Source organism: Camelus dromedarius, chromosome 7 (assembly GCF_036321535.1).
Source record: "Camelus dromedarius isolate mCamDro1 chromosome 7, mCamDro1.pat, whole genome shotgun sequence".
NCBI classification, from domain to species: Eukaryota; Metazoa; Chordata; class Mammalia; order Artiodactyla; family Camelidae; genus Camelus; species Camelus dromedarius.
Genome location: NC_087442.1, coordinates 25,746,447 through 25,773,925, shown reverse-complemented (window position 1 = coordinate 25,773,925; position 27,479 = coordinate 25,746,447). Strand labels below are relative to the sequence as shown.

Sequence of the window (27,479 nt, the reverse complement as noted above, 5' to 3'; positions counted from 1 at the left end):
CCAAAGTACAGATAGGGTTATGTTATTCTGCTTTTTTAAACCGTTCAGTTGCTCCCCATCACCTGCAAAATGAAAAATGGACTCTGTAGTGTGGCCTGGACTGACTTTCGTGATTTGCTCCAGCCCACCTATCCGTCCTGTCCCCCACAGTCATCTTTCCCTCTGCCTCCTGCTGAACCAGCGTTTTCAAAAGCAAGTGTCTCTGATTCTGGTTGTTCCTCACTGTTTGGCCTGAATACCACACCCCTGCACCTGCTGTAAGATGGAAAGCCTTCCAGGCCAGGGCAGACCTCTCACTTCCATCCGTGTCCCTGGGCCCTCCCCGCTCCTTGTGGCAGATGACACAGAGCCGTGTTTTCTTCAGCCTTCCTCTCCCAGAGTGGGGCACACAGGATGAGCCCAGCAAGTATTCATGACAAGAGTGAATAAAGCTGAGAGGTGCTAGGGTTTTCATTTTACAAATGGCCAAAGAGAGACATGAAGTCAGTTGCCCAGGGACATAAACTGAGCCGGAGTCGAGGACCTTGAACCTGGGTCTCGACTGCCAGCACCCCTCCTGAGACCCCTTGTGGCCACATCTGAGTCTTTTGTTTCAGCGATGTGGGTAATAACATAAAGCTGTTAGATTTTTTAATTCTTGGGTAGATATAAAAAATGCTGTTTCCAAAGCCATTGTGTTTGATATGGTCCTTTTTGCTTTATATGTGTGTCCTTTTTAAGGAATGTGTTAAGTGTAGTCACTTCTGAAAAGTGGAACTGTGGGTATATTTTATTTTCATCTCTGCTTGTCCATATCTTCCAGCTTGTCTACACTTAACATATATTTGTTTTATAATTGAGTTGGGGAAAGGTGGGGCTAAAGGTCTATTTAATATACTATAAATTAATTTAAATTAATATGCTACGTGTGATTAACAAGTTGTTGTGAGTCACAGGAAGTCTTCTGCACTTTTACATTTCCTCACTTCATGTAACAGTTTGAAGGTTTATGTAGCTGAAAGGCCTGTGTCTGGGTCTCTTCCTGCTTGATCATAGCAGGTGAACTTCTCTACAGATCAGTAAGGTTGGAAATAACTTTATCAATCATCTGTGTCCTTAAATAGTAGGTGATAAATTGTCATTTATGTGGAAAGGGCTAGTAATCTCTTAGAAAGATGGGCATGTCGTTATACATTTGCATTTCACCCGGACTCAGTCCAGCCAGGATTGCACTGAGGGCACCTAAAGTGTCATCACACAACTTGATTTTCTTCTCTGCTGTGGTTCACTGTCCTCACCCTGCATTCGTTTTGCAATCGGGGTCATTAGCCCAGCTCAGTGAGAATCAGTTTCTCATAGTTGATTGTCTGAATCACTGCCAGCTCAGTCACATTTTCTACATCATTTACCAGAAAGTATAGTTTTTTAAGAAAGTCAGAACAATTAGGCAGGTCACCTCCAGCCTTGATGAGCCCTCAGGATATGCTTCAGAGCAGTCACCCACTCCTGGAGCTCAGATTCTCCTGCAGGTTGATCGACAGTGTTGCTGACCTGCAGACCAAAGGATTCCCCATCCCGGTTCACCACTTTCTAAGTGAGCCTCTATTGGCATGAAAGAGTTCGTTCTCTTCTGAAAGGAGAACGCTTTATCTTTAGAGAGCAGCCTCTATTGTTTCTTTTTAGCAGAATAATTACGTCTTTAATTTCTGTGGCGATAGTGAGGGAAGCCAGTTCTGTGGTAAGCTTCTGTGGCTTCGGAGTAGATTTGAGGAGAAGGTTCTGTGACTTTTAATTAGGATTTCTACCCTCCAAATGTACATGGTTCGGTAAATTATAATAGCTATTCTACTCCTTTCATTTATGGAGATTGAGATTGCTTTTTTTATACTGAAGCACAAGAAAGAAGGCTTGATTTAAATAAGTCCAAGTCCCACTGACATGTTTTTATGCCATCAACATTTTAAAAAATAAATTGAGTTAGAAAATTATGTTTGGCCATATGATGCAAATTCCTCTAATGCATCTGACCTCTGTTTAATCATTTATGAGTTATCACTGCAAGACGTTTATATAGATTAGACACCGCAGAGATCTAAGGAACCATATTTATTTGATCCTAATTAATATTTGGCATTGAATAGTCTCACCGCCATCCAGTTTTCTAATGTTAAGCAATTAAGCGGCAAACAGCTGTTGGTCAGATAAGTATTAAACTCTGCCAAACAGATAGATGCAAGTTTTTCACCATATTTGGACTGTATTACAGCAGATTACAAAACGTGTTGAAATTCACATATCTTAGGAGGATTGTATGCTCCAAGTTATCACTGAAAAGTTATTTATTATCTATTTAATAGTATTAAGAGTCATGCTAAATTACAATAGACAATTGTTTAGTGTATGTTTTTTCACAGTATGTGAAATTATATCAACTAAAAATAACTTTTTGTGACTATATGGAAGTACTTCATATTTAAATAACATTAAAAAATTATAAAATACTGGATTAGTAGTGAATTCCATTTTCCTAGTTGGATGGGTCCTAACCTTTTACATTTTGCTCCTTTTTCAAAAATGAAATTGCCAGAGGGGCAATTACAATGGTACAGCTTAACATGAGCATTAAATATTGATAGCTTATGGTCTAAATAAACTGGTGGCTCCCAAACTTTAGTGTGCATCAGAGTTACCTAAATATTACTAAGTAAATCTCACTAAAACAGGATTGCTGGGCCTGACTTCAAGAATTTCTGATTCAGTAAATCTTGAGAGGGAGGCTATAAATGTAACACCTAGCACTTCTCCCTGGTCCTGCTGCTTTCGCTCTGGGGAACCTCATCTTGCAGTTTCCAGAATCTAGATCAGTCTCTGCTTGTATTGTCTTAATTTGGGGAACGAATGAATGTCAGAGTAAAAAAGAGAAACATATATGTGCCTGTTTATACACACGAAAGTGCTTTAGCTCTCTGGATGTGGTACATTGACATGAAAGAATATTATTATTGCTTCTGCATAATACATAATAACATTGTAAATTTTATTTTCAAAAGCTGCTACCTGGGTCAGTAAAAAGAGAAGTTAAGCTTTTGAACAGTTGTTCACACAATCTTTGTTCATCTAGACAGGGACATCTTTCCCCACAGAGAAGTGCCTGGTCTGGGTGGGTACAGTGGGAATCCCTCACTAGTGAGTCTGACTGTAAGCTACCTTTATCTTGTATTACTCTAGACACGTTTATTTCTAGCAATTTCCAAGGAAAGTTCTTTTTCGTAACCTTTTAAAAATCATTTTTTATTGACCTGATTCTAAAAGATCCTGGGTTCTGATGATATCAAAATATTATAGTTTCTAGATTCTTTTCCTGTTCTTTTTTCTTTTCAGTTTCCAGATTCCAGTCTTGTAGTCCTCCTAAAGTATGCTGTTAATAAAAATGTCCTCCTAAATTTTGGGGGCTGTGGGGTAATGTAATTTAGTGCTACCTTCATAATTTTAAAAGTGGAATTGAAATATTTGGGGTTTTTTTAGTAAAATTTGTTATTCCTGTTTTCAGTAGCTGTTTGGAGTTAAGTAACTCATGTAATTGTCACTTTTCAAGTCTCTAATGTCAACTCCACAGTAAGTTATTTTACTGCTACATACACAAATTGTATTTTCCATCAGTGGGCTGCAGTTTTCTTGGAATTTCATCTCTCACCCTAGGGAATATTTCTGAAAATTTTAATAGTTGTCTGTAGAAATTGAGAAAAAAAAAGCTTCTCTCAGATTTTATTATTCTAACAGAAAACTTGTTTAAAAATCTTACAGTGGATGAGAGAGCCTAAACTTGTTGAATAATCACTTCATTCACTTATTCATTCATTCAGCTCATTTTAATTGAGTCCTATTATCTGTCAGCAGAACACAGACATCTGTAGGTAAAGGAAATGACTCAGAGTGACCTGTTAAATTCTGCTGCATAAGGGTGCCATCCCATTCATGAATATTGAATACAGTCATTTTAATCTGTTATCCTCTGGAGATTTTCCAAAATTATAGGGACTAAACTGACAAGGAAATAAACAACTACCAAGTTTGTAAGGCCAAGCCATTGTCTTATTTTAAGTAAATATTATTTTCAGATAAATTTTTAACATTGAAAGTTTTGAAAACGAAATTTTTTAATTTCAGTTTTGCCTGTTGGCTTGGGAGGATTCATAATATACCTCCAGGTTATATGAAAAGTCCCAAGTAAGCCATGCCTAGTAATGACTTGGTCAGTGTTAGGAACGCCTGAAAAACTGCTGATCACACCTACTTCTAATTAATACCTACAAACAACCATAGCTACTCCTTTGCATTCTGGACCTCCCTTCATCCACACCCTGGTGACAGTGTGTCAAGCATAGTAACATCTCAGTCCATGTCCAGTGCAGGCAGAAGAAATCCTCTGTCCCTTATCAACCATCGGATATCCCTCCTAGGGTGAGGACAACTTCTCCAGAATCCTGAGAAAAATGTTAGATTTAGTGACTGGGTCACTTTCTCAAAAGTTTGGAAGAAGCCGTATGTCATTTTGGTCAAATTCTTATCATTAAGCATAGTCAAGTACCTTCAGAATAGAATTCAGGAGGGACCATTCCCTGATTGTGACATCTCCTTCATTCATTAAAAGTTTTGTATCCCACCCACCATGCATGATAAAAGAATAGTTTTATTTTCATCAGAGAACGTTGAACATTTTGCTTGTTATGTCACACTTCAACAGCTTTCTAGAAGCCATAAGTCAAAGAAGTTATTACTGCATTATAGTTTCTCTAGTTTGTCACTCTGTTTTAATATGATGTGATTTCTATAGTGAGATTAAAATAAAGGTATACAAAGATGCTAAGTGAAACTTTGGTTGTAATAAGGAAAATTGGAAATCAACCTTATAGCCTGTAGTGAATAACTACGTCTGTGTGTGTGTGTGTGTGTGTGTGTGTGTGTGTGTGTGTAAAAGGAGGCAATAGTATAACCATGCTGTGGAATACCATGCAGCCACTTCTGTAATTGTGGCAGAGTTAGATATACTTACGTTGAGTGATCTCCAAGACCCTGTATAGAGACAACAAGCAAATCAAATCAAAGTATGTAACATGATTCTTGTTTAGGTAGGAAAAAAAGAAGAAACAAGATTACAGATATATGCACATACATACAAATGTAAATGAAGAGACAAAGGACTGGGGCTCTTCTTCTCTTTTTCCTCCTCCCTTCATTTCCCTTTCAGTTCATTCTTTCCTAAGTATTTCAGTCTTCAAGCCATTAGGTAAGGCCAAGCGAAATAAATCCATGTGCCAATGGAATGGTCATCCAAAAGGGGGACTTTCCAGGGCAAAGTGTATTAGCTCAAGGTGATGGCCTCACACAGGGAATCAGAGACCTATTGATACAAAGAGAACATTAGGTAGAAACATTGGATTCAACCAATCATGGACTGAAAATACTCAGAAAAAAATTTTCCAGAAAGTTCCAAAGTACAAAACTTGAATTTGGCAACTATTTGCATAGCATTTACATTACATATACAACTATTCACATGTCATTTATATTATATTAGGTGTCATAAGTAATCTAAATATGATTTAAAATGTATGGGAGGATGTGTGTAGGTTATGTGCAAATATTACACCATTTTGCATAAGGAACTTGAGCGTCCATCAATTTCAGTATCCAAAGTGATCCTGGAATCAATCCCCCAGGGATACCAGGGGATAACTGTATACACCCACTAGTTAACAGGACTTACCTTATGAAAGAGGAATAGAAAATAACAAGGTCCTACTGTGTAGCACAGGGAAGTATGTTAAATACTTTGTAATAGCCTATAATGAAAAAGAATATGAAAAGGAATATATATATATACATATATGTATAGATGAATCACTATGCTATACACCAGAAATTAACACAACATTGTAAATCAACTATACTTCAATAGAAAAATAAAAGAGAAATAGAAGGTGAGGAAGGCTAAAAGGAAATCTTTTACTATTTTACTGTGTAGTTGTATATGTTGCTACTCACATTGAAAATACATACAAATTTTAATTGTTTAACAGAAAAAAAAGGGAACAATAATATCACAGAACCCACAAACATCTACCTAGCAGAGCAGAAATTCAGTTACACTAGTTTCAACTATTGAATTACCTCTAGTTTTAATTGGAAAACAAAGATAATTCAGTCAGTAATGCTACATTTTAATGATTTTTGTATAGAAATGATTTAGATTAGAAAATAATAAAGGGGTCTCAGAAATACATCGTTTCACATGCGCTTCCCTTTATTTAAAGTCTGCTGGGAATTCTAACTGAAATAAATGAAAGCAAGATGTTGCAGTGAGAATTTGTTTTGTAACTCTTTAAGATTCTGTTCCTTAGTCTCTATTAGAATTTTGTTTGTGAGGCCAAATCCAGACTAAATTAAATAGATCTGCCATGGTAACATTATCATTCTGGGTTCTAAATAAGCGTTTCCTTTTAACACGCATATTGAAATTTCCTAATGTGACAAACTGGGGCACATGAAATGGAGTTTCATGCTCCATTGAACCGAATTCTCTGCAGTTGCTTAGAAATGTTGGGAGAGTTTTAGCGGATTTATTCATTTCAGTGGCTGTATTTCCCCTTACATTTGTGAAATACATTTTGCTCTGCATTTTAGTTATTCTAAAAATATGATCTGCCTGCTTCAGAGAGCACTCTTGAGAACTAAGAGACATGATGAATGCTAATAAATACAATAACAAGAATAATTGTAGGTGATACGCATCAATTTATTATTCAGTATTAGTCTCTGTAAGTGTAACAGTTGACAGAGCAGGTAAGGTACCTGCTCTGATTAAGCTTCCATTCTATTAGGGAAAGAAAAACAAACAACTAAACAAGATAATGGCAACATGTGAGAATTATTGTCAAAAGGATAAACACAGTGATGTAAAAGACAGTAGCTTAGCAGCAGTGGGGGGGTCGCCTCTCCAAGAAGGGGACAGTTCAGCTGAAATATGAAGGAAATAGTCATTGAAGGGGGGTCAGTGTTTCAAGCAACTGCATGGTGAGTGCAAAGGCACTGAGGCAAAAAAAGTGATGTGATCGAGAAAGAGAAAGTGAAGTGTGGTAAAATGGAGAGAGTACATAGCCCGTTATTTTGTGTCAACCACCGGGCTGATGACTTTCCCTGTACTAGCTCATCGAAGCCTCCTAGTACTTTATTCTACAAGGCTCAGCCTATTATGATCCATACATTTAAATGGTAATCCTGAGGACCAGAGGGGTGAAGAGACCTACCTATAACATTAGTCATCTGATTAGTGGGGAGGGGGACACAATTTTCACCCAGAAAGTCTGACTTCAGAACCCATTCTTTCAACATTATGCCACGCTCTTTCCCAAAGGAAGCACCATACAAATGTAAACTACTGTTGTTATTATTATTATGCTAAAGATTCAGTTATCTTTTATAGCTTAGAAAACTCATCGAATATCTCCATATTTCATTGCCCTCCTCTCGATGCCAAGCTTTACAAAGAATATAGACAAATTGGAGAGTATTTGGAAGAAGGCCCCCTAGTTGGTAAAGTGTCTTGATATATGTGAAGCAGGTGCGAATCTATCATGAAAACGTTAAGGCTCAGGAGATGACAGTGTCAGTATTCATGTTTTTACAGGGTCATTATGTAGAAAAATAACTGAACATTTTATATGGCCCCAGGTAGCTACCATTTGGAGAGAAGTTACTTTTGGAGAGGAACTTACTTAGAGGAAATGACTTTCTAACATTGAAAAAAATCCAAAATTGGAATAAGCTATGCTGGGGGAGATAAAGATACCCTAACATCAGAAATGTTTAAGCTTAGGCAGAAAAACCTATTATTAAGAGTGTTGTATAGAGAATTCAAGAAATGATGGGATAATTGACTAGGGTGGATTTTCCCATCCCTGAGATTCTATGATGGACAAGTTATAACCAGAAGCCAGGAGAGTCAGACTTGACAGAGCATGGCATAGAACCCTGATGCCAGATATAGGTGAAGAGAAAAAAAAGAAAAAACCCAGACGAGGGTTGCAGTCAAATATCAAAACCCCATTGCCTTCTCTAGTTTCAAAGGAACTGGGGCTCTGAGTCAGGCTAGAAAGTAGGAGTAATCCTGTCTTAGTGACATATACTCAGCCTTCTACACTCAAAATCATCTCCTTTTCAAAACTAAGCCTGTCACCCGAGGAAATTGATCATGTAAACATGTCTTTATTAAATTACTTCTCATTGCATTGATTTGTTTATCCATATGTCTTTTCCTTCTAGACCCGAGACTACCAAAGAAAAAGTTTATATTTGTGTTTTCAGATCTAGAAGTTTTTTTTTTTAACCAAAAAAAAAAAAAAAAAAAACAAACTAACTGAGACAATCAGTAGCAGATTCCTACTGGTCCAGAGAATAGGATCAGGAAGTCAAAGCTGAATTTAGAAACATAACCTGTTTGCGGCCAGCTTTCACTTTCCAAGTACCCAACAAGGTCATAGACATGTGCTCTTTGAACATAAAATCAGAAGACTCATTCATAAAATATATTTTTGACTTAGAAGGTTATAAAATCCAAGTGATTCACGCAAGACATGATGAGTGATTATGGAATTAGATCTTAGATCTGGAATATTTTCTCCATTTGGTGTTCTAGAGACCTACCAAATAGAATCACAGTGAATTTGCTGACAATAAATATTTTGTGCTAAGCCAGTTTGTCATCCGTTATAGAGATATAGTCTAGGGTCAGCTTCTTTAAACTCCCAACATTTTAGATAGATTTCTTTCTTTTTTAAGGCCATAAGGAGGTTTACTTTTTTTAACATTTTTTTATTGAGTAATAGTCATTTTACAATGCTGTGTCAAATTCCAGTGTACAGCACAATTTTTCAGTTATACATGAACATACATATATTCATTGCCACACATTTTTTTTTTTTTTTGCTGTGAGCTACCACAAGATCTTGTATATATTTCCCTGTGCTATACAGTATAATCTTGTTTATCTAGTCTACATTTCTTAAACAAAGGACACCAGTGGCTTCTTGGAGTTGAGGTGATTATCACCTCAGCTGTATACCAATGAAGAAAAAAAAGCACTTTGTTTGCAATACTTTTTGTACGATTAACATGACTTTTTAAAGTTTCTTTTGGGACAGGGACAAAGAGTGACTTATTTAATGCATTTTCCTAATTTAATCATCTGGAATGCCGTATAGAAATAGTGTTTATTTGCTAATGGTCTCTGTGAAGGCATGGATATCACATTAACTGAACCAGAGCAAACAGAGGGATTTGCTCTTCTGCACATGTGTTGTTGACTTTTACCTTCTTCTTAATTTTGGCCATTCTTCAGTATTAATTAGTTGGAAATGTCCAAAACAGATGTCAGCTGGGGCCTCCCAGCTTTTCAAAGATCTAGTTTGTGTTGACTCACAAGCTCATCTTTCCTCTTCACCCCCTCAAGTTCTGCTGCCTGTGGGAGCCCTAAGCCCCCCTTAGAATTTCGGTCACTTCTAAAAGGGCTCCCCTTCTCCTCCTGCTTCACTTCCTTTGCCCCAGCTTCCTGTTGCACCGTCTTTGTTTAGTCGTGCAAGGGCAGGGAATTTGCCAATCCAAAAAGAGAATCTATTTATATCTATAGTTACTGAAGAGTGTGACAGAATCTTCCACTGAGCTGGACTCAAGGTAGACACAAATTAAGATACATTTGAATCCATGCAAGTGTAGCTTTATTTTGCATGAACGATAAAGCCTTGAAGAATCAATTTATTAAAAATCAAATATAATTGACTTACATGACAATTTTAATCTTTTTCTCTTTATTTGAGATTGATAGTCCCTTGACAGTGACTTACAACATCTTAGTTTAAAGCCTTCAGCCTTTTTATTTATATACTTAAAGAGAAGGGGCCCTTGCTAGTTTCGTGGACTGTTGCAATAAATCTCTTTGCAATGTAAATTGATTACCAGCTCGTTTTATCTGATTAATGATTGTCGTTTACTGGAATTACTTACATTCAAAAACTCTTATATGTAAACATCATCACTAAGAAATATATTAGGGAAAAAAAATGAATGTGCCAGTGTCCAAACTTGTCTATTTACAGGAATTTCCTGACTTGATACTAATTAAAAAATAAGTGGAAATTCAGAAAACAAAAAGGCTAGAGACACAGCTGTAGACTTTGTGGTTCTCACAAGCTGTTTATTGCCACATTAAAACAATTCATTATAATTCATGAATCAACTTTAAGAGTTTTTAAACCAAGCATTAAATTTGCTAACTTTAGAAAGAAGTTTGGTTTAATTATCCCTTGGATACTTTTTATTTTTCTCGTTTCAGGCTTTTAATCTGGGTAGTAATTTTTCATCATCTATTTCTTTTCTATTTCACAGGTTCTGTTAGCTCTCATTGGACCATTTATTTCAAACTGCTCGTGAAGAAATAAATTTTATCATTTCCCTTGAGTAATATCTATATGAGTGTCTGTCTATAGAATATTTCTCTGATTTGGAAGGACCATGATATAACCGCATGTCTGAGAAAAGTTAGATTTATGCAAAGGACAACTAGGCCTTCAATTCTTCGGCCTTTTTTTTTTTTTTTTTTTTTTTCAATTCTAGTCCTTTCTATTATTAGTTTAAGGAACATTATCTTCTGGTTTTATTCTGTTATAAAGAGCAATCAAAATGATCACTGAAGTCACATAATAATATTTTTCAACAATATACATGTTTAAGGAATCTGCTGCCATTAAATTATTCTCTAGATTGATGAGAGCAGTGTTTTATTGAGAATAAGGTGAAGGCTAAATTTTCTCATGTATGGAATCATCAGGCTAAAATTTTTATGTCATTTTATGTGAACTCATGTATATGATTGTGGCTGCCTCAGAGATAAAAGGAGCCCTTCTGTGTTAGGTGGGGATCATTTATATCTGTTCTCCATGGAAATTTAAGGAGCCTGTAAGGTAAAGTGTACAGTGGAAATCTCAATGAAGGTGATGTTTGTCATTGATTTCAAACATTCCCATAGATCCTATCAGTTAAGTGTTCAAGGGGGTGTTCTTTGTATTAAAGTAAGACTGAGGATCACTCTAAATTTTAAAGAGCTGTGCCAGTTGCTTTTTCAGGATAAAAAGGTGACAGTTCATTAAAATCCTGATGAGTCTTTATAAAAGCAATAGAAATCATGGATATTAGCTGACATGGTTGAAATAAAGATATTTTCACAGATATTCAGGAAAAGTGTAGGTAGCCCTTCTCTATAAGGTCATATAATTAATATTCTTCCATGTTTACTAAATAATTAGCCTTTGTTTTTAAACCATAGGAATTTAAAAAAAAAAAAAAAAAACCCTAAAACCAGCCACCATGCTCTGCAAAGGCCTGTAGCCAGCGGTGCCACTCTGACCATACCCACGGCCGGGCTCTGACCCTCAGAGGAGTTCAGTGAGGACACTCTCATGCTGCTCCCCGGGATTGTCAGGTCTGCAGTGTAGACCATAGAAGACTGTGGATCTCCCTCCCTGGAAACTGACGCACGGTTGCACAGGGGCCACGGAGGATGACATGGGAGAGAATGGCTTGGCAAGCAGTCCCCTGGGGGAATTGCCTCTTGACTAGTGGCACTGCCCTCCTCAATCTCCCAAACCAGAGAGATTAAAGTCAACATTCCCTACCCCCTCTTCCTAATTCCTACTGCGAATCAACTCCCTGGCCCCGAGGTTTTGTTTTGTTTTGTTTGTTTCCTTTTTCTCAAATCTGTCCCTCCTTCTTTCTCCCTGCTTCACTCTCCCCTGGTTTGGATCCTTACTATGCTTCATGTAAACTATTGCTAAAACTTTAACTGATCTGCCATCAGCGGTGTCCTCGTCAACTCTGTAACCATAGTTACCTCCATGAAACTTAAACATAGCTATGCCACCTGTAACTGGAACCCCTTAGACAGCCTACCAGAAAAGTCCAAACCCTTTGTCCTGGCATGCACGGCCTCAACATCTGCTCACCTCTGTGCAGTCCTCTCTTCTCCCTGCCTCGCATTTGATGCATCAGCACATAGACCTTCTGGAGGTTTTTCTCAGATAACCCTTCTTTCTCTCATCTGTGGTCATGCCGTTCTTTTCCTGGGTGCCTTTAGCCCTGGCTTCCTTCCCCACCTTTCCTTTGATAATACTTGCGCATCATTTGAGACTTATTTCAGGCATCTTGTCATTCAGGAAGCCTTTGTCTCTTGTCCCTTCTGGATTAGATACAGCTCTTCTGTGTCTCTTCAATATTCTGTGCATGTCTCTGCTACTACCCTTTGTAGGCTGTATTATAATTACCATTTGCTGTCTTGGGTCCTCACTCAAACATGATTTATTTGATGATAGATACTGTTTTATTTGTCTCTATATCTTTTGTACCAGACTTTTATTGTCTCACACTAGGCACTCCATGAATATTTGATGAATGAGTGAATAAATGAACTAAAAGCTGTCTTTACTGGAATTAGGTTTAGATGGGATCTAGAGATAATATAAAATGTAGAATTCTTAGCCGGAGCAGTGGATTTGTGGTCTTCACCTACAGCTCCTTTCTTAGCCCTTGCATGTGACTAGTAGCATGCATCTAGGTGATCTGATTTTAGAGAGTATTTTGTGATAAGTGTATACAGAAAGGAGGAACTGATGGTTCTATAGAGGAATTCACCCAGAGTCTTTGGTCTTATAGGCAGCATGTTCTTTAACCAAAACAGTTAAACAACAATGTAGGAAAATTTTCAGAAGTCCTATTACAAATACAAAGATAACAGGTAATATCGGTGTCTCAGGCTTCAACTCTGAATCCCTGGTCCTCCCAGCAGAGGTGGGAAGCAGAGCCTCAGGCATGCCCTGTACTGATAATGAGTACGTGGACAGCAAGCACTGGGTATGGACATATGGTGGTGTCACTGTCACCACCACTGTCACTGTTCTCTGCTGTGCTGTTCCTCCCTTGCTCGAAGACCTTGGCTCTTCAGTTATTGGGGAAGAGGAAACGTAGGTGACCACAGGGGAAGTTACAGTGAGTGAACTAAGGCAATGTTCAGAGCTATTCTGCAAGAAGTATTTTATTCCTCAAACCAAGGAGTAATTCCCAGGGATGTTTTTTAGTTCTGGATTTGCTCTCTTGCTAGTAGTAGGCGGTCTGCAGCAACCACGAAATCTTACTCTGTATCTCCCTCATCCTTCCACAGATGGTTGGCCTGCCTTTTACTGAGGTCAGTTAGTTAAGAACAAGCGCCACACTCAAGTCCTGCAATCAATCAGCCGGCACTGCCTTCAGCCTCAGTCTTGAATATTAAACACAGTGGACTCATTTGAAGTAATTGAGGCAAATATAAGGTCATAACATTAATCACAGTGTTACCTAAAGCCTGAGGCCTTTTCTTTCTTTTAAAAGTGGTGGCTTGTCAGGGGGTGGTGTTAAAGGAACAAGAACTCTTCATGGTTTCTGGGGATTGTTAAATTTCAGCGGTGATTTTCCTGATTTTGATTAGTTAGAGATTTGCTACTAAGGTATAGCGGTAGAAATACTGCAGTATTGGGCGTTACACATCACACATCATTTTATAACAAGACAAAGGATGACAAGGACACTGTGGTTGTAACTATTTAATAGCTTTTTTTAAAAAATTACCTTTCTCGCCCTATACCAGATTTGAGACTGGGGTTGGAGGGGAGCATCCACACTCTTTAGCCAGGACCTCTAGGTTCCTGACCTTTTATAATTCCATCTCACCTGACCTCCTCATCTCCACTGTCAGATCGCAACTCCCTACCCTCTCTGTGTGTCTGCCAGGACTAATGAACTTGCAAAAACAAAAAACAAAAACAAAAATAGACACAGACACCCTTTTGAGTGGTGCCTCTGCAGGTTCATGGTCTCCCACATCCATGGAGCGCCCGGGGCTTTCCTTCAGTCTGCAGTGTCACTATTGCATGTCCCACTCTTTTCTTACTTGTGTCTCCCCTGCAGCTAGTGCTTCTGCTGCCAGCTTTCCTGAGAAAATAGGGAAAGGGGTTAAGACAATTCGTATTGTCTGCCAGCCCATTTACACGTATTACCCCATTTAATTTGCACAGTCTGAGACAGCGAGATTCTTGTTCCTGGGACGGAGAAGGTAACTGAGGCTCAGGTGAGAGGTGCCTGGAAATGGTGGCGCTGGGATTGAACCCAAGTCAGCTCTACTCCCAGACCTCTTTTCCTTCCATGTGATGTGATTCTGCTCTGTACCTGAAGCTGTGGTGTGAACTGTCAGATTTCTCACTCCCTCATCTCTAAATGGTTAGATATAAATCCATATTTCCTTGATTTCTTTAAATGCTTCTTTTCCTCTCTTAGGCTAATAATCGTCCACCCATGGTCTGTCTTCTCCCCGTGGGGGGACCTTGATCGTGGACCTCCCATTATTTAAACTCCTTCCTGTAATAACTCTCCCCTCTCCATACGTATGCATGTTTACATCTCTGCCTGACTTAAAAATAGCGTTTCTCATCCTTCATCAGTCTTTGTGTGCTACACCATCACTCTTCCTTTCTTAACGAACTTTAAAAAAGCACTTTTTTAACCCTGCTTGGTTGCCTCCAGTTCACTCTTCTGCCCACTGTGGTCTGAATTCCAGGTTCTACCATTTCTTTGAAATAGTTTTATTCTAGGAATACAGGATTTGAAGTTAGAAATAACCAAATCCCGTGCTTACTCTTCTCTCATGACCCTGCGGGCTCTCTGCTGTGTAGGATATTTGCTTTGGGGTGACCTCTCATTGCTGGAGCCATCCTTCTGTGACTTTCAGGGTACCATTTTCTCCTAGTTTACAGTTCTCTTCCAGGCCATTTATTCTTAGTTTCTTTGGGGGCTCCCTCCTCCCCTTATGCTCCCTAAATGTTCATACGCTTCAGTGTCTCGTCATTGGCCCTCTCTCTTCTCATTTATTGACTTTAACTGAAATATTTCATCCACATTCCCAGTGTTAAGTTACCCCCTCTATGCTGACGTTCACCAGCCTCCATCTCTAGTCCAGACTTCTTTTTTTTTAATTGAAGTATAGACAGTTTACAATGATGTCTCAATTTCTGGAGCACAGCATGTTTTGGTCATATGTATATGTATATATGTTCCTTTTCATGTTCTTTTTCATTGTAGGTTACTGTAAGATATTGAATATAGCTCTCTGTGCTATGTAGAAGAAATCTGTCCCTGGCTCTCAGACCCCTATTTCTGATTGCCTAATGAACTTCAGTGGGAATCTCAGTCTACGGTCCAAAATCAGATGCAGTCTTTCTTTCCATCCATTCTCTTTATCAACACAAGTACCATGATACACCCAGGTGTGCTCCGGTCAGGATCTTGGGAGTCATCCTTTGTGTATCTCTCTTTCTCCCTTTCAAATAAAAATCATTTAAACATTTCTAAACCCTTCAAAATGACATCCTACCTTCAGTCTTCAATGTATTGTGTTACCCATTATTTCCTACCTTAACTCAATTTTTCTTTACTTCTCTGTAGGATTCATTTAATTTTTTTTATTAAAGCACTGGTTCATTGTGACCCATTATGAGTACCATTCCACTTGTTCTGCTCCTTGACTTCTTTTATACCCACCATGTATCATCAGGTTGTGATTAATTATCTTCAGAGTAATATTACGTCAGTGTCCTTAGATCATCTTCATCTTGAGTTTTTTTTTTTCTGTCATCTTCAAAAACTTAAGTTGTTTATTGCATTATAGAGTAGTAATTTTTATTGTTCATGTTTCTTTAAGTTTTGTTTGTTTGTTTACTTTGGATTTTTCCAACTTGAGAAAGTCCTAAAATTTTAAATGGGAACTTTGAAGTACGTTTCTGATCTCTCTCTCTCTCTTTCTATTTATACTGAACTTCAGTTAATAAGTTTCTCAATATCATAGTCCTAAAGGAACTCCTGGCATAGCATTTTCCCAAATAAATTGATAACTATCCTTCCTGCCACCTGTCACTCTCTGTCAATTGGATATATCTGACGGGCTTGCAAAGATTTTCTGCCTCCCTAATGTGAGTGTCCCATTGGGACAGATAATAAAGGAAAATGTAGTCTTGGCTAGACAGCTTCTCATTCTGAAATTGTTTGCATTTGATCTACTTTCAGCGCAGTTTTAATAGCAGCCATTGTCTATGTTCACCAGCTGTTTTGCTCTTTCCAGCTCCAAAGACTTCTGTTTAACCAAAGACATAAGCAGGCACGCTGATTTGTGCAGGTAAAAATACATCCTCATTCTTGTTACAACGTGGAAAGTTACCTCAGACATCCTTCTTCCTTTGCTCTCAAATTATGTAATGACATTCACTGCTGTGACATAGAATCACTTAATTATTGTTATTCTGTACTTTTAGGTTTTATTTTCTTATCTTTGGAGGAACCTTCCCTTTCTCAAGCAGCTGATTGGCTCATCTGAAAAAATGTCTACTTAAATACATCTTCTTTCCATTTTGCTGGAGTATTAAGTTATGTGCTATACTTTTATTGAAATAACAGATTTATTTCATTTTTGTATTTGAATAAACTGAAATTTGAATCCAAGACATTGATTGCTGATAGCTTTATAGTATTTCAGTGACTTATAAATTTTGGCTTCTATTTGTTAGATAAAGCAAGCCCACAGTAATTTGCAAAGCTTTGATTTATAATGTTTGGAATCTTGAGTGGAGTCTATTCAAAGCAATTATTTGCAATCATTGCCACAATCATTACTACAATCTACACTCCAATATTACATTTACATTTGCCTCTTACTAGTATTTGTGTGTATAAATATGTAGAGACACAAACATTTTCTTACATCAAAACCTGGACTAGGAAAGAAGTTCATTAAGATTAAAAGCAATATATGTTTTTCCTAACAGTGTCTTAGTCTTCAAAGAATCAGTTCTTAGTCTACTGTTATTCAAGTGTGTTATTCAAATCTTGTTAAATATCAGCAATTTATGGTAAACCTTGAAAATAAATAAATATTGGGATTTTAATCATATTTCTATGAATTTTCAGTGGATCTCTGCTGAGTACCTTACACTGTAATTATTTTATCCACTTTTCTGATATTAGAAGTTAAGAAACTCAGCAGGAATCATGCAGGAAAGAAACAGGAAGAATGATCTTTTTCTTTGACTTTCAGTTTCATCATTTTCTCACTTTTTTCTTCAGATATTAAACACTTGCATTGGTATTTTGTTTTTACTCATCCCTTTTTTATTTCAATCTTTAGTTTTCCTCAGTTGATATTTTTATGTTAGAGACTGGTGGAGTAATGCTTCCCTACATGGAATATTTTTGAGAATGTGTTCCTATTTAGAAGGTGTGTAGTAAAAAGATCCTGAAATGTAGGTAACTGTAGATATTTTAATGAAGTACTTACTCATTCAGGAGATGTTTATTTAATCCTCAAGCGCCAGGTTCTAAGAAAGATGCTGCAGTTACGATCTGAATAAGAGACAGACTTATTGTAGCTCAAATAAATACAAGGTGTCTTAGCCGATCAGGCTGCTCTAACAGAATTCCATAGACTAAGGTGGTTTATAAACACTAGAAATTTTTTTCTCACAGTTCTGGAGACTGGAAGTCCAAGAGCAAGACACTGACAGGTTCCATGTCTAGTGAGGACTGTTTCCCAGACCACTATTTTTTCACTGTAAGCTCACAGTTCAGAAGGGGCGAGGGATCTCTCCGGGCTTTCTTCCATAAGGACACCAATCCCTCATGTTGTTCAGAGCCCTTATGACCTAATCACCTCCCAAAGACCCCACTTCCAAATACCCTCACTTTGCAGGGGGTTAGGATTCTAACATGTGAATTTTGGAGGGATATAAACATTCAGTCCCTTGCACAGGGATTATGTAAAAAATCAAATGAAGACAAGTAGAGATACCAATGCAAATGTCCACTAACTGTGCAGCCTCTCCCTTCCTGCTCCTCCTGCACTCCTGCCGGGCTCAATCTCTCCAACGAGGCAGCAGGGAGCTCCTTGCCTTTCCAAAGCCTCCACTGGCCTCCCCGGGTATGTCTAATGACAGGCTGCCCTTCCATCTCCCTCTATAGAATGCCAGCATTACACCTCTCTGGGCTGCTCACTTCCCTGTGAGCATCGCCTGCACTTTACTGCCACCGTGAGTTTGCTCGGGCTCATCGCTCAGCCACACGTGCTCTCAGCTCTCTGCCGGCCAGGATCCTCCAACCCTTCCCTCAAAGCCTGCGTTGTGTGCTTTTGATATCCACATTTACCTTCTTTCAACCCCTCTCCTTCTTTAGGCATGTGTCTACTTTTTATTGAATATGACTCCAACCTTCTGAAATGCAGGAATAAGCAAGCAAGCAAACAAACTTGAACTCATGCATATCTGTCTCCTACAGATCCTACAATTGCTTTCTGTTCTGTTTGGAATAAAGAGTGCACAGGATGTAAATATTGAATACGTTCATTTGATGTACAGAGACTGTTTCCCAAGCATTTAATTTGTTTCTACCCTGTGCCAGACTCGGAGTCTGGCAATAAGCTATAGATGCGATAGATAAGTTGATAAACAACATGCAGTCTGTTAAGTGCTCTAGTAGAAGTAAGCACAGGAAATTTATGGGAGTGGTACTAATTCAGGTGAGTCAATAAATGGATGAAAGCATGGATGAATATGTGAATGAATAATTTATTTTAATTCTCTCGAGCTGACATTTAGTACTCGGCAGTCCTCCTGATGAGTAAAATCACCCTGATAATCTGCTGCAGCTACAATGCATGTCCTAATTTCTTCCTTCACAACATTTGTTAATAACACTCAAGTGATTCAGTGTAGTCTAATGAGTGTGGTACCTGCTTTCTCGGCTGCCTCATCCTGGCTTTCACTACTACACGGAGTGAAGTCTCCAATTTTGAAGTTAAAAGTAATTTGGGAATTTAAAAAATAATGTTTAAGCATAAGGTTAACTTAATGGTTCATTACTGAAAACAAGTAAAATACATTTAATGCTTCTGTGATTTGTGTTTAATCCCTGTGCACCATTTTAACACTTTATTAATTTACTTTCCCTGGTTTTCTACTTACGATGATTTGAAATATCCTCTTTTTGGAGTCCTTTACAAAAAGAACCTCAGGGTCTTATTTTTTATGGACTTTTTTGTGTTATGGCCCTTTCACTAAAAAAATCTCATTTCACTATTTTGGCCTTTTTTGTCTTTTAATCACAAAAATTAAGGAGGCTTCCTGAACTTATAGTGTACTTGGCATCATGATCCAGTAGGTGTTTTGAACTCAGCGTAATCAGATGATGCACCTCAGATATAATCCAGTGACTCGGGGTCATTGTCAGACAATGACAGGCAATATACAGTTTAGACATCAGGTGTTTCTTGATACGTTCCAGCAGAGGTTTAGTGGCGATTACTCAGAAAAACCGCCATATAGCAAACAGCCAAACGTGACCTGCAGTTGAGTTTAGAAATGTTTCTTTAGTTGGTCAGTTTTCTTTCTTTTTTTATTTCTTGTTGCCATTTTCTGTTAGACCCCTGTGAGCTCAGATTCATAAAATGAAAGATATCATATCTTAGGAGAAGAAAAATAAAGTAAGGAGAGGGAGTTGAGAATGCCTGAGGAAGGGGAGCGTATTTATACAGATTGTTCAGAGAAAGCCACTCCAATGAGATGCGTTTGGTTAGAGAGCTGATTGGAACGAGCCTGGCAGACAGTTGGGGCAAAAGATTCCAGAAAGAGTGACAGCAAGTGACAAGCAAGCCCTGAAGCTTCAAATGCTTAAGGAACAGAAGAGAAGCCATGGTGGCTAGAATAGAACAGAGTGGTAAGAATTGGGATCATCGTGGGTGTGAGTGGTCACGTATAGGATCTGCCAGCCCAGGAAAGAGTCCGTATTTTATTCTGAGTAAGATGAAAAGGTATTGGAAGGACCTGACCCAAGGAGTTACACACAATCTGAAATGTACTTTAAACGATTACTTTAGCTACAGATTGTATCAGCTTTTGTATGCCACAAAACAGATTACTACAAAGTTAGTGGCTTAAAACCACTAAGCTGGATCCTCTACTCAGGGCCTCATACATCAAGAATCAAGATGCCAGCTGTGTTGTTTTATTTGAAGCCCAGGGTCCTGTTCCAAGAGTGAGAAGATTGTGGGTACAATTTACCTCCTTGTGGTTCCAAGATTGAGGTCCAGGTCCCAGTCCTTTGTTTGTTTGTTTTTCCCATCTTAACCATTTTTCTACCGTGGTAAACAAACAAACAAACTCATCATGTAAAATTCATCACCTTAACCCTTTTTAAGTGTGCAATTCAGTAGTGTTAAGTATACTCACATTGCCATTGCTATAAAACAGATTCCCAGAACTTCTTCATCTTGCAAATCGGAAACTCTGTGCCCATGTAACAACTCCCCTTTTCCCCCTTCCCTCATCTCCTGGCAACCACCCTTCTGCCATCTCTCCTTGTGAATTTGACTACTTTGGCTTCCTCGTCTTGGTTGAAGCCTACAGTATTTTCCTTTTTATGACTGGCTCATTTGTTTGTATGACTGTTAGCCTGGGGTTGGGGGTGGGACTTTCAGAGCCTAGGGGCCACTCTCAGTTCCTAGCCACTCCCCCTGGGAGCTGACTTCTTCACAGCCAGCAGGAGAATCTCTCACACTTTGGCTCTCTCTCTCTCTCTCTTTTTCTAATTTGCCAAGACAGAACCTCCTACAGCAGAACATAATCACCTCCATCACTTTGCCACATAATGTTCCCTAATCAAGGAAATGATTATCCCATCATATTCAGAGGTCCTACCCACCCTCAAGTGGAGGGGATTATACCAGGTGTATACAACAGGGTGTGGAAATTGGGGGGGAGCATCTCACAATCCCACCTGCCAGGTAAATGGGGAACAGAATTGTGATAGGGCAAGAGAAGAAGCTGGAGGCTACTCAGAAGGCAGGCCATTGCTTCTCAAAATTTAATGTGTATCTGAATCTCCCGGGGATTGTGTTAAAACGTAGATTCTGACTCGGTGAGGCTGTGGTGGCGAGCTGACTCTCCTAGCCATCTCCTAGGTGATGGTGATGCTGCTTGTGGAACAGAAGATGTAGGCTTGCATGGCAGTGGCTTGGGCTGGGGTGCTAACAGTGGAGACGAGAAATGGTCTGATTAAGGAAATATGTTGAAGGTAGACCCAAAAATGTTTGTTGAGGAGGAAACAGAGGCATAAGGATGACCTCTATGTTTAGGGGATGGCAAAGATTGTAGGAGGAACCTGTTGCAAGACAGAAGTCAAGTGTTCAGTTGTGGATGTGCTAAGTTAGAGTCCAAGTAGAGATGATCACTAAATGCTTTGGGAAAAAAAGAGTTTATGAATCGTATGCAGTGTTAACTAGAGTCTTAAAATTTTGTGTTTCTATGCATCACAGCTATGAGACCCTTCCTAAGTGTGCTTGGAATTTATTGTGCTGTTATTAAAAATTTAAGCACTAAAAAAGTCTCATTGATTCGTGCTGCAGTTTCTCTCTCTACTTCTTTTATGTTAACAATAGTAAAACAAGCAGTGGTTTCTTGTCCCCTTGCCAATGTTCTTTACAATGAAATCAACATTATCATTCAAATCTTTAAAGCTGTTTCTAGAAGCCCAAATGTGCATATTTAAAGCATCCTGTATTCAGACAATCTCTAAGAATAGAGCTAGGTTGTAAAATAAAGTAAGTTTTCCACACCTATTATTGATTCTGGTAGATGCCTTACTAGGAAATGAATTACCTAATTTTCTCTGGTTATAGAGGCAGTTTCATGGAGTGACTAATTATTATTTCTTTCCTGGGCTAAATTATCCAAAATCAGCTTGGTCACATTATGAGAGCTTGCATGGAGGTCAATCCTCATTGACTGCCTTATCACAAAAAGAAGATGGCATACACTAGAGTTGTTTGGAAGTATGATTTCTTATCATTTCTCTGAACACCAGCCATGTAAAATCTTGGCCTTACCCATGCTCATGTCTGAAAGAAAAGCATTTGAAAGGATGTAAGCTGAAAACAGTGCTGCCACCTGCTCTTTCATGGGTTGGCTGCAAAAATGCTTGAGTTTAGCCAAATAAAAGTTAAGACTTGGACTCACAACATCTCATATATTTTAATAGACCTTTAGATAAACCCTACCCGTTCTTAGCACTGCTTGGGTGCTAGCTCAGTTAATGGCCAGTGAAATAAGGTTGTGAGAGATGGTTTGTGGTTTCAGGTGGTGGTGAAATAAAGGCAACATAGGGCAGTTTTGGTTCAGAGAACTCTTTATTCTGTAGAACAGATGAAAATTCACTTTACTATAAGCAAAAATCTTTATAGAAAGCCCTGTTTTATTTTTCTTACTGTTAAACAATAAAATATGGTAGTTTTTAGGACCAGAAAAAAAAAATAGGGAGAAGGGAAGGAAGAAGATATTTCAAGGCTAGCCTGGTGATTACATTGTTATAAATAAGACCCTGAGCAGATGGAAATTAAACCACATCACTCAGTGGCAGGGATGAGAGAAAGTCTAAAGCAACCTCCCCCTGTGGAGAGTGCTAAGAAAGTCAGAACTTACCTCTTAATCATCTGGACACCCTTCAATCTGAAACCTTAGGATGAAGTACCTGATGTGACAATTAGATATCCTCCTGATTTGGAAGAGCCCGGTGGCTCAACAAGGTTGTTGTTGAACCCTGCACTTGTTCTGTAAGCATCTTTTTGTAGCGTATCATATTAATACCAAGAATCCAAATCTAAGCATAGAGTTGTTTCTCAGTATTGGAGTGGGATTGGATCCAGGACCCCGTGAGATACCAAAACCCAGGAATGCTCAAGTCCCTGTGGCATTTGCATGTAATCTACACACATTCTCACGTATACTTACAATCACCTCTAGATTATTTATAGTACCTGATACAGTGTAAATGCTATGTAAATAGTTGTAAATACAACCTAAATGCTATGTAGATAATTGCCAGCCCTTGGCAAATTCCAGTTTCCTTTCTGGAACTTTCTGGAATTTTTTTTTCCTGAATATTTTTGCTCCGAGGTTGGTTGAAGCTGCAGTTGTGGAGCCTGTGGATACAGAGGGCTGACTGTAATTGTTTTAAGAATTGGTTTAAAGATGCCTCAATTTTTCCTATTATTGTATCTATTTTTTATGTAATATATTAACTAATTTTTAATATTAAATTTAGCTTTTGCATATTAACTTAAGAAACTAACTTCTTACCTTTTTTTTCCCTAGGAGCATTGAATCAAAAAAATTGGGGAAAGAAATATCCAACATGTAATAGCCCCAAACAATCTCCTATCAATATTGATGAAGATCTTACACAAGTAAATGTGAATCTTAAGAAACTTAAATTTCAGGGTTGGGATAAAACATCTTTGGAAAACACATTCATTCATAACACTGGGAAAACAGGTAAAATGTTTGCATTTTGTTTGTGACTTTAAGATGTTTATCAGATCTAGAGTATGTTTAGGTTATTTTCATTTTATTTTCCTTGAATAATAAGGTAGAAGAAATCAAATAGAACATAGAAAATTGGAAGTTTAGACATTTTGAAAATGTATACAAAAAATTAAATGACTAAAGTCATCATGTCATGTTCTCCAGTAATATAACAATAAAGATGTTTCACTGGAAGATGTGATAAAGATAATGTAATACATAGCCAGTGTAATTTAATAACTCCATTACTGGTTAATCACTTAGTCAATCAGGACTTCTTTTTCTTGGGCATTTTACTTGCTCTTGTCTGCTCAGCCTTTTGCTATATTCAATATTCGGATGTGAAAAAAGCAATCTACTGTAATTGAATTTTAAGAATTACTAACCCTTCTGTATAGAAAGTTTAAAATTACCATTCTTAGGAAATACTCTCTAAGTTTGTTTTCTTTGTATGCAAAATACAATACTGTAAGAAATTCCAGTAAACGATAGACAAAATAATTTATAAAAGTAAACAGCATTCTTTTTCTGATATTATATTTTCAACGAAATTGTATGTATATCATGAAGTTATATAAAAAAAATATTCATAGGAAAAAGATTAGAAAAAATATTCACTATAATAGCAGCTATGCTGGAGTGGTTTTATCATTAATGAATTTTTATTCTCTTTTTTCCATATTTTGGTAATATAATTATTTGAATGTGATAATTTAATTTTAAGTCCCATGAGGGTAAAAATTTTTCTACATCAGTGCCTGATAGTTAGTAAGCACTCAATAAGTATTTGTTAAGTGAATAATTAAGAAAATAATTACATGTTATATTATTAATTAAATACATGAAAGTATATTGTCCCAAATCTTGACATTTTAACTACCAGCTTTAAAGGATGTTACAAAGCAGTAAAGCACGTAATCTCTGCTTTGTTTTTCCTAGTGGAGTGTGGTCAAGCCCTTGATCTTTAGAGTCACACTTTTTAGGTTCACTACTGGCCATTTAAAGCACAGTGTGGAACCCTGAGCAAGCTACTTAACCTCACTGTGACTCAATTTCCTCATCTATAGTAGGGACCTTAAAGGTATTGTCTTCCTAGGATTACCTGAGGACCAAATATTTAGTACATGTAAAGTAGCGTAATGCATGGCACGTTGTAAGTGATAAATAAATGTTGACTGTTATTGTTATTGTGCTTGTTATGATTATGATTATTCATGACAGTTTATATCCCTAGCTGGCTGGTCAATATGTTGGATTCAGTTCGAAGTATCAACAGTGGTTTCTGCCTAATAGAACAAAGACTATTTAAAGCTGATTGAGAGGCTTTGAAATCTTGCTTTAGGCTCTCAAGAGAATCATTAATTTCCAGATAATCAGATAATATCTGCTATGAAGCTTAAATAGAAGAGTTTAAGATTCTGAGAGTTGCCATCAATGGTTCAAACATGAGATGGCTGAAATCCTTTCAATAGGGATGAGTCTCCCGCTTCCCTTGACGCAGTCTAGGGCAGGAGTTCTGAAGCTTGACGAAGCCTGGGGTAATGCTTGGAGGCACGAGGAGGTGGGATAAGAGCAGCAGCCTGATAAGGAGTAGAAAGAGGCTGAATGTGGTGGGGGGGAAGGGCGGTATCCCCAGGAGAAGACTTTTCTTCTTTCCACTCTTCTGTTCTTTCTCTCTGTGACTGACCCCCTCCCTGCCACCCAGTGCCTTAGGGGAGCAGGGCTTTGGGGGACCGGCCGTCTCAGGATGCCAAACAAACTGGGAAGGTGGACTGGCTGTCTCCTGCTTATAGTGCTGTAGTGCAGTTAAGGTCTGAGATTTTTTTTTACGCTTGTGGCAATAAGATACATTAAGTATACTATGCAGACTTACGAAGTTCAGCTTCCAAGATGGTGATTTACTTTTTTAATTTATCAAATAAATTATTTTCTTAATGTACCTTAATTGAAGAAAATTCAGTTAAATTGATCATTTTGATTTTCAGAGACTTAAATGCAATTTTATTGTTTTTTTAAAGTGGAAATTAATCTCACTAATGACTACCATCTCAGTGGAGGAGTTTCCGAAATGGTGTTCAAAGCAAGCAAGATAACTTTTCACTGGGGAAAATGCAATACGTCGTCTGATGGGTCAGAACACAGTTTAGAAGGACAAAAATTTCCACTTGAGGTAAGTCCACTAGTTACTATTTCATTTTCTAAATCATTGGGATTTTATTTAGCATATAATTTGATTCATTTGTAATCAAACTTTATAATTTATACAGTTATATTTTGTTTACTTGGTTAAAATCTGTCTTCCTCACTAGACTAATGTCAATAAGAACCATATTTGATTTTCCACTTCCTGGTAATCCAGAGTGTCACATTATAGACGATCAATAAATGTTGACAAGTGAATGAATGAATGAAATTCTTTTCATAGCCCCAGTAGGGAAAAAAAAAAGTTGGGGGGGGTGCATTTTCATCAACATACTGGAAAATAAAAAAACTTCAAATTAAAATGAGAAAAATTTTCAGATTCATATTTGGCAAAATAAATGTAATTATAATAAATAATGAGTGTGCAGTGAAATTTGTGAACACTTTCACATGGATCTGGAGAAAGTATAAATTGGTAGACTTTCTGCAGGGTAGTTCACTTGTTTTTATCAAGAACTTTAAATATTTTATTCTCAGTATTCAACATTTCAGTTTATAGCAGCTTAAAGAATAAAGACATGCTCAAAAATTTATATGCAAAGATTTATTTAAGTAAAGTAAGCCAGAAAGAGAAAGAAAAATGCCATACGATATCACTCATATGTGGAATCTAAAATAAAGGAAAAAAAGAGGATACTAATGAGGTAAAGGGCGTGGGAAGGGATAAATTTGGGAGTTTGAGATTTGCAAATGTTAGCCACTATATATAAAAATAGATTTTTTTAAAAAACAAACTTTTTCTGTGTAGCACGGGGAACTATATTCAATATCTTATAATAACCTTTAATGAAAACAAATATATGTGTGTATATGCATGACTGGGACATTGTGCTGTATGCCAGAAATCGACACATTATAATTCACTGTACTTCAATTAAAAAATACAATAATAAAAATTAAAACAAAAGGAAATAATTAAATACACTGATGGATTATTATAGATCTTGTAAAAATCATTTTATTGAATGACTTACTTTACACAAAAGATTCATCATAAGATATTAATGCTTTCAAAAAGCTGAATATAAAATAATATACACAGTACTATTATTCCAAATTTTGTAAAACGTGAAACTAATTAGTGTCTGAGAGTACAGAGTCTGCGTCAAATTCCCAAATTTTCTACATTACCTGTAATAAAACTGTACTACTTTTATAATCCAAAATCTTTATTGATAATAAAAATGAGTTCGTTATTTCATAAAGAATTAAAAAATCATAATGTGGATATGCACATTCAAATTTATGATTTATAATATTTAATATATTAAGTATCCTTAAAGAAGACCATATTTATCAAATTTGGTTTGTCAAAAATACAAAAGGGGATGGGTATAGCTCAGTGGTAGAGTGCATGCTTAGCGTGCATGGGGTCCTGGGTTTAATCCCAAGTTACCTCCCTTTAAAAAAAAACCTAATTACTCTAGCTCCCCTCAAAATACAAAAGTCAGCTCATTAAACACACAACATTCTCACTTCTGAGAGTTTAGCTGTCTCTCAATGCTGTTTACTTAGAATAAAGATGAAAATCAAGAAAAACCCTAACAGCAAAAGCCCTGATTCAGCAAAATAAATGGTACAGAACCTGTGTACTAAACTTCATAAACTTTTTTTCATTTAAAAGCCCCTCAAATCATCTCTCAGAGATATCATTTGTTTGTTGTTTGTCTTTTAAAATACTTCCCATGTAATTGTGCAGGCAGGGAAATTAGGGGGCATCCTTGACCTGCTCTTTCTGGCATCCCATGTCCTATGACCAGGTCTCCTCAG

The 27,479-nt window shown here is 37.4% G+C and overlaps 1 protein-coding gene across 4 annotated transcripts in view; it reads left to right on the top strand.

Moving 5' to 3' along the window:
- PTPRZ1 (protein tyrosine phosphatase receptor type Z1) overlaps positions 1-27,479 on the top strand; it is a 155,027-nt gene that overhangs the window by 56,437 nt on the left and 71,111 nt on the right. For all 4 annotated transcript variants that reach the window (XM_031455267.2, XM_031455266.2, XM_031455265.2 and 1 more), the window contains exons 3-4: positions 23,298-23,477; positions 25,526-25,677. In XM_031455267.2, the coding sequence (XP_031311127.1) occupies positions 23,298-23,477; positions 25,526-25,677 (332 nt within the window). The remainder of the gene's footprint in view (positions 1-23,297; positions 23,478-25,525; positions 25,678-27,479) is intronic.